Source organism: Carcharhinus amblyrhynchos, chromosome 2 (assembly GCF_965287045.1).
Source record: "Carcharhinus amblyrhynchos chromosome 2, sCarAmb.v2.hapA, whole genome shotgun sequence".
Classification (NCBI taxonomy): Eukaryota; Metazoa; Chordata; class Chondrichthyes; order Carcharhiniformes; family Carcharhinidae; genus Carcharhinus; species Carcharhinus amblyrhynchos.
Window position 1 is genome coordinate 108,241,093 of NC_137325.1, and position 12,115 is coordinate 108,253,207.

At 41.3% G+C, this 12,115-nt stretch overlaps 1 protein-coding gene across 1 annotated transcript in view; it reads right to left on the reverse strand.

Annotated features, from left to right (window-relative positions):
• Positions 1–12,115, reverse strand: part of cubn (cubilin (intrinsic factor-cobalamin receptor)) — a 327,704-nt gene that overhangs the window by 155,112 nt on the left and 160,477 nt on the right. Inside the window, exons 33-36 of the mRNA XM_080214655.1 lie at positions 9,329–9,457; positions 5,708–5,840; positions 5,338–5,543; positions 2,706–2,887 (exon numbers count right to left, since the gene is read on the reverse strand). Of these exons, the coding sequence (XP_080070781.1) occupies positions 2,706–2,887; positions 5,338–5,543; positions 5,708–5,840; positions 9,329–9,457 (650 nt within the window). The remainder of the gene's footprint in view (positions 1–2,705; positions 2,888–5,337; positions 5,544–5,707; positions 5,841–9,328; positions 9,458–12,115) is intronic.

Below are 12,115 nucleotides of genomic sequence, written 5' to 3' on the forward strand. Positions count from 1 at the left end.
TTGATAAAGAAGGGTAGGAGAAACTATGAAGCTGGGCTAGGGCTTAATATAAAAAAGGATAGCAAGAGTTTTTATAAATATATAAAAAGGAAGAGGCTGGCTAGGGTGAATGTTGGTCCTTTAGAGGATGAGAAAGGGGACCTAGTGGTAGGGGATGAGGATATGGCTAAGGTATTGAATAACTTTTTTGTTTCTGTCTTCACGGAGGAGGACGTGAATAATTTGCCGGGTGTTAGCGATGGAAAGGTGGTAGGACTGGAGGGTCTTAATGACATTACTGTTACTAGAGAGGCGGTGCTCGACAGACTGGAGGGGCTGATTGTGGACAAGTCCCCAGGACCGGATGGAATGCATCCGAGGGTTCTGAAAGAAATGGCGGAGGTGATAGTGGATGCCTTGGTGGTTATTTTCCAGACATCGCTGGATTCCGGGGAAGTGCCGGATGATTGGAAAACGGCTAATGTTACGCCGTTGTTTAAGAAGGGTGCCAGGCAAAAGGCGGGGAATTATAGGCCGGTTAGTTTAACGTCTGTGGTGGGTAAAATGTTAGAATCTGTCATTAAGGAGGAAATTGCGAGGCATCTTGAAGGGAATTGCTTGATAGAGCAGACGCAGCACGGTTTCATTAAAGGGAAGTCGTGTCTGACAAATTTACTGGAGTTCTATGAGGATGTGTCTAGGGCGGTGGATAGAGGAGAGCCGGTGGATGTGGTCTTTCTAGATTTTCAGAAGGCGTTTGACAAGGTACCTCACAAGAGGTTATTGCAGAAGGTCGAGGGACATGGAGTTGGGGGTAGGGTGTTAGCGTGGATAGAGGATTGGTTGTCAAATAGGAGGCAGAGAGTGGGGGTCAACGGGTGCTATTCGGATTGGCGGATGGTGACTAGTGGAGTGCCCCAGGGGTCGGTGCTGGGGCCTCAGCTTTTTACCATTTATATAGATGATCTGGAGGAGGGAACCGAGTGTAGGGTGTCGAAATTTGCTGATGACACCAAGATAGGGGGAACGGCAAATTGTGCGGAGGGTGTGGAGAGTCTGCAGAAGGATCTAGATAGGCTGGGCGAATGGGCCAGGAAATGGCAATTGGAATTTAATGTTGGCAAGTGTGAGGTGGTCCACTTTGGTAGGAAGAATGGTAGGAAGGACTATTACTTACGTGGCGAAAAACTGCAGCAGGCGACGGTGCAGAGGGACCTCGGGGTCCTTGTGCATGAGTCGCAAAAACCCAGTCTGCAGGTGCAGCATGTGGTCAGGAAGGCGAATGGGATGCTGGCCTTCATAGCGAGGGGGATTGAATATAAAAGTAGGGAGGTCTTGCTGCAGCTGTATAGGGCATTGGTGAGGCCGCAGCTGGAGTACTGTGTGCAGTTTTGGGCGCCGCACCTGCGCAAAGATATTTTGGCCTTGGAGGGAGTGCAGAGGAGGTTTACTAGGCTGATACCGGAGTTGAGGGGGTTGAGCTATGAGGAGAGGCTGAATAAACTGGGCTTGTACTCGTTAGAGTTTAGAAGAATGAGGGGAGATCTCATTGAGACGTATAAGATGATGAATGGGATGGATAGGGTAGAGGTGGAGAGACTCTTCCCGTTCAAAAAAGACAGTAGGACTAGGGGGCACAGCCTCAAGATAAAAGGGGGGCGGTTTAGAACGGAGTTGAGGAGGAACTTCTTCACTCAAAGGGTGGTGAATCTCTGGAATTCTCTGCCCGTTGAAGTGGTGGAGGCTGCCTCGCTAAATATTTTTAAGACGCGGGTTGATGGGTTTTTGATAAGAGAGGGGATTAAGGGTTATGGGGAGAAAGCGGGAAAGTGGAACTGAGCAGCGACAGATCAGCCATGATCTTATTGAATGGCGGGGCAGGCTCGAAGGGCTGGATGGCCTACTCCTGCTCCTATTTCTTATGTTCTTATGTTCTTATAAGAAATAGGAGCAGGAGTAGGCCATTTAGCCCTTCGAGCCTGCCCCGCCATTCAATAAGATCATGGCTGATCTGAAGTGGCTCAGTTCCATTTTCCCGCTTTCTCCCCATAACCCTTAATCCCCTTGCCTACCAAAAACCTATCTACCCACGTCTTAAATATATTTAGCGAGGTAGCCTCCACCACTCCAACGGGCAGAGAATTCCAGAGATTCACCACCCTTTGAGTGAAGAAGTTCCTCCTCAACTCTGTTCTAAACTGCCCCCCTTTATCTTGAGGCTGTGATCAGCTGATATTTTAGTTTAAATGTTAAAAAAAAAATTGCTATTCCCTGTAAAGATTCACTATTGGTGTGTGGCTTTTTTTTAAAAAGTACCTAGCCATGCAGGTGCAGTATTTAATCCAGAACAAGGCTTGCACAGTAACTTTCAGATTGCTGCATGGCTGTGCATATCTACAGTTTAAAGAACATTGGTTATTGCCACTGGCAAACCCCAATTATTTATAATCAATTAGAGCACTGGGATTTTTATTGGTATTGAATATATAATTGATCTGCATGATAAATTTTCTACATGTATTTACATCACGTGACATTAGGCTTTTCTCTGTAATACACTGAGTGGTACAAAGAAAGGTACGTGGGCAAAAGTGATACGGAAAGAGTTGCCAAAGGGTTACAGTTGTACTGTGGCTTTCAAATAAAATTCAAAATAAAATGTGAAATCAAATCAAATATATTCACCATGTTCACCAAAGCCTCCCTGAGAATGAAGAATTACTCACCATTAATCTATCAAATCTGCAATTATGCAGTGCATCAGTATCCAACTCCAGTATTCTGACCTGAATGATATGGGATGCAGGAACAGTAATTGTCCAGTGGTAGTTGACATTATGTGGGTAATGTAATGGCCATAGCGGAGACGTAATTTGTCCTTTGAGTCCCACAATCTCATTGCCATATACTGAAACAAACAAATTTTTGCTCAAGCTACTTACATTCACATCTGGTCTGTTTACAATAATAACAAATAGTTTTGTTTTATCTATTTGCAAACCAGGTATAAAATTCAACTTCAAATCAATAAGCCTAATGTTCAAGTTATTAGCTTATAATTTAATTTTATTGATCAGTCCAGCTGTTAATGCTCTCAGACCTTTAAGTTGTATAAATATCGTAAACTGTATAAATATACTAAATGCAAAAATATCTAAATAAACAAAGGTGCTATTTCATTTCATCGGCTGACTCTTTACATGTGAAATGGGATGACAATTGTAAGTTAAGCATAACATTAACACTTCAAACAAACGAATACAGCTCCAATTCCTACACACTTAATAGTGAAAGATATTCCCTTTCATATCATCCTTTAAAAGTTTTTAAATCTCAAGTGATCAATCTCTTATAAAATCAAATACATTTCAATTCAGACCATGGTCAAAGAAATCTAATCCTTCAATAGACTCTTCAACTATCAATCAATTAAACTGGAAACTCAGAACCACCCTTTATCCCAACTGAGATAATTAAAGCTTTTGAACTCAGCCAGGCATTCAGAATGACATTATCATAGCCCTTGGGGAAATATCAACAAAGAACACAATTGAAACTGAATAACCAGATTTTTTTTCAACATGCAGCAGATTGTCTGTCAATTACAGCAGTCCAGCAGATTTTTTAGCTTGTAGTGACAGCTGCAATGTGTTATTTTCTAAGTTTAAAGAGTAGAGGGGTTTAAAACAAATTTACATCATGACAATTCTCTAGATAATATCCACTTTCAAGAGCAGTTACATCAGCAACAGTCCTGCTGAGTTTTGGTTTCCCTCCTGTTAAGATCATGCACTTCCCTTTTGTCCCATGAACAAAAATTGAAATGTGTAAATGGGGGCAGTTCTTCTAAATCTGGGTTTTGCTTGCCAATTTTACATGTTCCCAGAACCTTCCTGAAAATCTTCCAGAAAAGTTCAGTTGTTGATCTCAACTGCAAATTGTAATATACAACTCTTGTTCTTTCATTCAAATCATTGATAAAGGATAAACAATGGAGGCCTCACAACAGATCCCTGGGGAACACTGCTTCTCACATTTCACCATTCAGAAAATGTTCCCTTTTTCATTCTATCTATTTCCCATATTCTAATCCATTATTGATTGTGTTACAAGCTTATCCATAATTCTGTCTGCTTTTGTTTTTCCTAATAACTTCATGTGCATAGACTTCTGAATTGTCTCTTGGAAATCCACATAAATAACATCCACGGCAATCCTGCAATCCATCATGCCAGTGGTCTCATAAGCAAAAGATCAGCTAAACCAATCAGCAATGATCAATCTATGACTCTCCTTGAACAGTTTGTACTTACCCAAGTGCTCAGTCACATCACAGATTAAATACACTTATCTACCCTCGTGATTTTCTTTTAGGTTTCTTGCAAAAGCCACCAGCAAAGACATTTCTTTGTGCTTCAGCTGTTTTAGTGGAACTTTTACGTGTACTCTCCCTATGTGGTAATGAAGTGACTGCTGGAATCCTCATCAAAAGCCTCTAAGCTTGCCTGCGGCTGGGATTCTCCAGTGCTGCTGCACTGAATGAAGTTTTGGCTGGGCACCAAATCCTCCATTCTCACTGGCAGCAGGATGGGAATGGGTGAGATTGAAGAATCCTGCCCTTGATATTCAAACTATTTTATACAGAAGTTTCAGGGATTGGGACCTTATTAGAAATATTAAAGCATTGTTTTAATTTGAGGCTTTACTTGATCGTTTAAATGGTTAATGATATACATGGCAGCCTTGGTACTGTAAATATAATATAGCATTCAAGATTTTTCAGAAACATCTGATATATTTTTTCCTGGCCAAAGTTATTTGTTGATTAACAATACATCATTTGGCAACCAGTTGCTGGAAAAAGGAATGGAGATTGCTTGTCCAAAAAGACGACAATTGGTTAAGAATTGCTTTGGCTCCGACACATCACAAAATCATAGATAATGATATTGCAACTGTATTTTTATCATAAGTATCATAAGCAAAACAAAAATGTAAAATAGTACAGGGAAAAAGTAAGGGAATGAGATGAAATGAGTAGTTTTCCAGAGTTGATGGCATATGACAGGACAATTGTCCTCCTATACCATCACCATTTTGTTCAAAATGTTCTCTGAAAGTTATCAGATTTACAGGGCGGGATTTTGCGATCCCAAGGCTGGAAAATCCAGCCCAAGGTCAACAGACCTTTGCACAAGGTGTGTCCCACCCATTACGTTTCTCGTGGCAGGTGGGATGGGAAAATTCCACCCACAATGTTGTTTGACATAAATAAGCAAAGCAATTCATCCTTCATATCTGCAAAATGTTTAAGTTGTAAGCATGTGACAAGTATCGTGTTTGAAATCCATTACTTACAATGAGAAAAAATGGCCCTGAATCTACCACCAGGTGCTGACTCATCAGAAACAAATTTCACCCATAAGATATGTCCCACTACTGACGTGTAATTTGCAGGTAAAGAACTGCCACAGTAACGTCCGATCAGGTGTCCAGTGGCATTCCCTTCTCGAATTTCAAGGTAATCCAAGGAACAGGATAAAGTAAATGGCATATCAAATGTTCTGTTCAATGTAAACAGAGTTAATGATAAAATTAATTCAATGAGTTATCTAATAATACAGGAGAGGTCCAAACTAAACATTTAAAAGAAATATGATGTTTTAATCAAAGGAAATGTATTCTTCAGGCATTAGTGTAAAACATGAATTACGTAGACATTAATTACATGAAGGATAGTTGGACACGGTTACCGGGTGAGCTGATGATATACCAGACACACTCATAGTTTGGTGGAGATTCATCAGGATAGTTGGGACTATCGAATGCTCCTGTCGCCATGTGATACATCCCACCACATGCTGTGAATGGAATAATAGTGCAAAAAATTGGTAAGTATGGTTCAGTGTCAATATTATTAATAATAATACATTTTTAAGTTTACTTACTCACTTTAATCCATATTTTCCCATGTATAACTATATACAATTGTACTGATTGCCAAATTAAACTAACAAGTTTCATGTATTTGTTAAACAAATCATACCTTGTGTAACCATTAAATGTTCTCTGAACCAGAATTTAATCTTCTAAATTATTATCCAAAAATTTCCTTCCCATTCATGTCTTTATCAGTTGATAATTGCCACATAAATGTCAGGCAATGGCCGTCTCCAACAAGAGAGCATCCAACCATCTTCCCCTGACATTTAACAATGGTACTGTCACTGACCTCCCCACTATCAACATCCTGGAGGTTACCACTGACCAGAAACTGAACTGGACCAGCCATATAGACAAGGGAATTAAGGGTTATGGGGAGCAGGCGGGAAAGTGGAACTGATCCACTTCAGATCAGCCATGATCTTATTGAATGGCGGGGCAGGCTTGAAGGGCTAGATGGCCTACTCCCGCTCCTATTTCTTATGTTCTTATATAAATACTGTGGCTACAAGAGAGGTCAAAGTTTGGGAATCCTGCAAAAAGCAACACACCTCCTGATCCCCGATCAATGCCTGCCCACCCTCTACAAGGCACAAGTCAGGAGTACTGTGTGCAGTTTTGGACGCCGCACCTGCGCAAGGATATTTTGGCCCTGGAGGGAGTGCAGAGGAGGTTTACTAGGCTGATACCGGAGTTGAGGGGATTGAGCTATGAGGAGAGGCTGAATAAACTAGGCTTGTACTCGTTAGAGTTTAGAAGAATGAGGGGAGATCTCATTGAGACGTATAAGATGATGAATGGGATGGATAGGATAGAGGTGGAGAGACTCTTCCCGCTCAAAAAAGACAGTAGGACTAGGGGGCACAGCCTCAAGATAAAGGGGAGGCGGTTTAGAACGGAGTTGAGGAGGAACTTCTTCACTCAAAGGGTGGTGAATCTCTGGAATTCTCTGCCCGTTGAAGTGGTGGAGGCTGCCTCGCTAAATATTTTTAAGAAGCGGGTTGATGGGTTCTTGATAAGAGAGGGGATTAAGGGTTATGGGGAGAGGGCGGGAAAGTGGAATTGAGCCACAACAGATCAGCCATGATCTTATTGAATGGCGGGGCAGGCTCGAAGGGCTAGATGGCCTACTCCTGCTCCTATTTCTTATGTTCTTATGTTCTTATGTTCATCATCAAGATGAGTTTAGCTCAGTCAATATTCAAAAAGTTTAAAACCATCCAGGCTAAAACAGCCTGTTTGGTTGCTACCCATTCCACAAACATTCAATCCATCCATCACCAAAGAAAGTCGGCTGCTGTGTGTACCATCTACAAGATGCACTGCAAGAACTCACCAAGATTCCTTAGACAGCACCTTTCAACTCTAGAATGACACTATCACCTAGAAGGACAAGAGCAGCAAATAACTGGGGACACCAACACCTGGAAGTTTCCCTGTAAGTCACTCAAAATCCTGACTTGGAAATGTATCATTGTTCCTTCCCTGTTGGTGGGTCAACATCCTGGAATTTCCTCATTAACAGCACTATGAGTGTACCTACACCTCAGGGACTACAGCGGTTCAAAAAGACAGCTCATCACCATCTTCTGAAGGGCAACTAGGGATGGGCAATAAATGTTGGTCTATCCAGTGATGTCCACATCCCAGCAATGAATAAAAATAATAATGTCCAGTTGCTTACAAACTGACACAAAGGCACCTATCATGACTTCATTAATTTTTAATAAAAGGAGATAAATGTAAAAAGTTTTGGAGCATCAGTAGAATACTTGATGACCTTCAGACTTTTGACAAGTGAAAACAAAATCTGAGTTTTGACCATTAAGGCCTTGCTGAAGTAATTAATGGACCAGAATTATCCTCTTCTGGAAAGATTTCTGCTGAGGTGGGATTTCGCCCACCTCTGAATCCATTCCAAACCTCAGCAAGTTTCCCTTTGCTGGGGCTTGCTTATAATGCACAACTGGTTGCAAGCTGCATTCTCACTGCCAAGAGGAAGACTAGCTGTATATGGAAAGGAAAATGTACGATGCTGCAGAAGGGGCATTGCTGCAGTATCATAGCAGCTGGTAAGGGATCTCAAAGTCCGCTGAAGCTTTGAACAGGTGTCCTATTGAAGGCTTTGGAAAGGTGATGAGGACAAGAATTGAAGAAGACCTCAAGTTTCACAGAGGAAATGTCAGCATAGATATTGTCACATTGTTCATTGGCAACAAATCAGCTGAAGTATAGCAGATAAGAAGGTGCACAGGACAAGGACAAGGGCAAGGTTGCGGGGAGGGGACGATTTCTCTCACAATCCTAGCCCTGTCTCCGTGCAGTTACTAACACATGGTGTATGTGAGAAGAGGCCGGTGCAGTTTTAGTGGACTGGGGTAAGGATGAATCCAGCTAATTTTGCAAAATGACCATCGACTCCACTGCTTAAATTTTGCCTCATTCTTTGTTGTGAATTTGTGTGGGAGCACAGAGGGGAATCCCAAATATGCAGTATTTATAGCCACACAGATCAGATCTAGAATTAATTGGGCTGCTTTTGGCATTCATTTTAATCTCTAAATAGATTCAGATTTTATGCAACAGACCAAAAAGTTAGATGGAAATCAATGCTGCCACAGCCGCGTTAATGGAAATCACCCCAAGTAGCTTTGATAATGTAGCAATACAAAGGAAAAGAAGTGAAGAGTACAGAACATAGATGTAGTGGTCATTGATGGGTATATTGCAATAGTACAATAGATCTAACAATGCAGAGGATACAGAAGGCACTGGAATATTGGCAGGTTCAATCTTCGGGAGAGAATCAGCTCAAAAACATAAACTCCCTGGCACCCTGAAGGAACAGTACATATTGGAAGTCCCTGTAGATCTGCAAGGATAATCAACTCATATACTGTGGGTCATTGTGAAGATCAGTAAACCCACAATGTTAAAGAATACTATCCTTTATTGAAACCTCGAGGTTCAGAAACTTAATTTGTCTTTTGAGCAAATTTAAGGTATGACAGACTGCGAGACATCGTAGAGTCATCGAGCTGGATTTAGTGGGGCACTGTAATCCTTGCACCTGCCACCCCTGCCCCCGCCCCACCACTGCCATTTACCTAAAAGTTTCAATGTGAAAAGAGGACTATTCCCTTTTCCAGTGCTTTCTATGTCTGTTTCTTTGTTACAATTGCTCCATTGTATGCTATGAATTTCCATATTGTTGTGCTCTTTTATTAACACTCGATGAGGAAATATTCAGTTAAACAGTTGGATAGTGAACTATCTGAAAGCTAAGATAATACAGAAGACTCTTTGCAATTAGTTTCAATAACTGGTAGCTACTTCTCAAAACTGAAGTTTGCTCTGCATGATCTTCCTTGTCTGAGTTTTTGAAGTTATATAAATATAGCTTTACCTGATGTGGATGCAGCATAAGTCACTCGGTAACCTTTGAGTGAGTTGGCATTGTTGGATATGAAGTTGACAAACAAGACATTACTGAATGATGTGATAGGATGAGGGATTGTGTCTCCACAGTAACGACCTACAAGTCATGGAAATAAATTAAAGCACAAGAGTAAGCTACTTGAAGCACCATAGCATGGGTACAATACAATATGAAAACATCACACACTAAACACTGATGTGATCCCAGTACAGCAGAGCAATCACAGAGTTGTTACAGCACAGAAGGAGTCCATTTGGCCTATTGGTCTGCCCCAGCCTCTGAATAAACGTTGTGACTCAGTGCCATTCACTGGCCTTTTCTCTGCCCCCTGTGCATCGTTTCTGTCACATAATCATCTCATGCCCTTTTGAGTCTGGTTCCACCACACTTCCAGGCAATGCGTTCCAGACTCAAATGATTCGTTCTGTCAAAAAGTTTTTTCTCACATCATATTTGCTTCTTTTGCAAATGGCTTTAAATCTGTGCCCTCTCATTCTTGATCCTTTCACAAGCGGGAACAGTTTCTTCCTATCTACCCCGTCCAGCTCCCTCATGGTTTTGAACATTTCTATCAAGTCTCTTCTAAGCCTTCTTCTCTCCAAGGAGAGCAGTCCCAATGGCTGCCATAGTGCTGTGGCTGAATGTGAACAGCTGCGAGGGTCCCTTTAAATTCTACATTTTTTTAATGATGGCATGGCCTTAATTGCCAATGCTTGAGGCCTGACTCCTGCTCCAGAAAACCAACTGGAAAGCGGAGTTTTAAAATATATGAGGATTAAAAACTCTGCCCCTGTCCTCTAACGTCTCCCTCTCCATCTCTCACAGGTCTCCCCATCCCCCAATATCGCACCCCCCTCCCATGCTCCTCTATCATGCCCCCTCCCCGGAGCAGTGGTCCAAAAGCTCGTGTTACCAAATAAACCTGTTAGACTTTAACTTGGCGTTATGAAACTTCTTCTGTGCCTTCCCCAAAACATATACTCACACTTCTCATTGAGGGATCATAGCAATTTCAAAGCCTCACATTGGGGGTCCCTGTGGAAAAAATTTGGGAAGCACTGCCCTTGACACCTATAACCTTGAAAAAGACATTCTGACTTCCAGATGATAGTTGAAAGAATGACACAACAGGATTTCATGTTTTAAAACTGTTAACAAATGATTAAAACATTTTTGTTGAAGCGCTTATTTTCCTTTTGTAGGCACTAGTTTCCTTTTGATACTATTTTAAACTACTGAAAGGAACAATCCCTTTTTATACTGAGCACACATTGTTCTTTTCACAGGATTACCGTCCTTATAGTAAACAGCCCATGATTGCTCCCAGCTTCCAATGGGTTCCCATATTCCCATTTCACTGAACAGTTAACTTCGAGTGACCATCCACAGGTGCTTTCCTCAGTTTTTGGAGAATTTATTCAATCAATTACCAGTACTAAAGCCTGTTCCCATGATTCTTCCCCTCTTACCAACCAAGATGAATCTGCCAGAATCCTTAGATGGCAGCAGGATCTGATTCTTTGATTAGAGGCAGTACCCTTCTACATCTGTCTGTGTAACTCACAAAGAAAAGCAGTCTTTTCTCGCTGCTAACCAAAGTGGCACAGTGGTTAGCATTGCTACCTCACGGCACCAGGGACCCGGGTATGATCCCTGGCTTGGGTCACTGTCTGTGCAGTGTCTGCACGTTCTCCCTGTGTCTGCATGGGTTTCCTCTGGATGTTCTGGTTTCCTCCCACAGTCCAAAAGATGTGCTGGTTAGTTGCATTGGCCATGTTAAATTCTCCCTCAGTGTACCCGAACAGGCACAGGAGTGTGGCAACTAGGGGATTTTCACAGTAACTTCACTGCAGTGTTAATGTAAGCCTAATTATGTGACAATAATAATACATAAATAATACATTTTTAAAGGTTCAATGGAGTTTCAATCAGAGTGGTCTAGCGACTGCTCAGCTTTTGTTCAAAGTCTGAACTTTGGAATTTACAAATCACTTTAAAACTCGAACCAGTATCCAAATGATCAATGTCATACAGATTTTCAGTGTTGATGAATGCAGAAGAGGAGTTTATTCATTGGATAAAGCACTTTGATGCATGACAATAGTTACCCATTGCAACATGAGTCTCACCTCAAGTGATATTGGCATTGCCGTTTAAATGCTTTAATGAGCCTGATAATTATTACATTAAAAACATACTTAAATCATCATACATTATGATTCTTGAAGCTGTCAAGATCTTTTAAAGTTACCATTCAAAAGGCTCCCAATTCAAAAGCACTTTTCTACCATGGTTCATGAATTGAGTTACTGGGCATTGTTCCATAGGCTTCAGGAACCCACCATTCCAATGGAAGTACCCACTTTAGGGAAAGTTACATCTGCAACAAACCTTCAAATAGCAATGTTGACATCGCTTCAGGTTGCAATTTGCCACAATTTGTACTCTGAGGGAAATGGTGTCCATCATGATTTAGTTGGCAAGTTTAAAGTGGCGATCCTGCATAACTGTAACTTAAGCTTGCTGACATGCTCAGTGCAAGGAGGGAAAAGTCCAGCCCAACATTTCAGGTCAATGACCTTTTGCAGAGCTTGGAAAAGTTATAAATACTTTAATTAGATGAAAGGAGCGAGAGTGGTGAAAAGAATAAAAGGGAAGATAGATTTCATTATGGTTTAAATATTTTTCAGAAAGGCTTCTATCTTTACAGTTCTTCCTGTTTGAAGATTTTTCATATGATGGCAAAAAATGTTT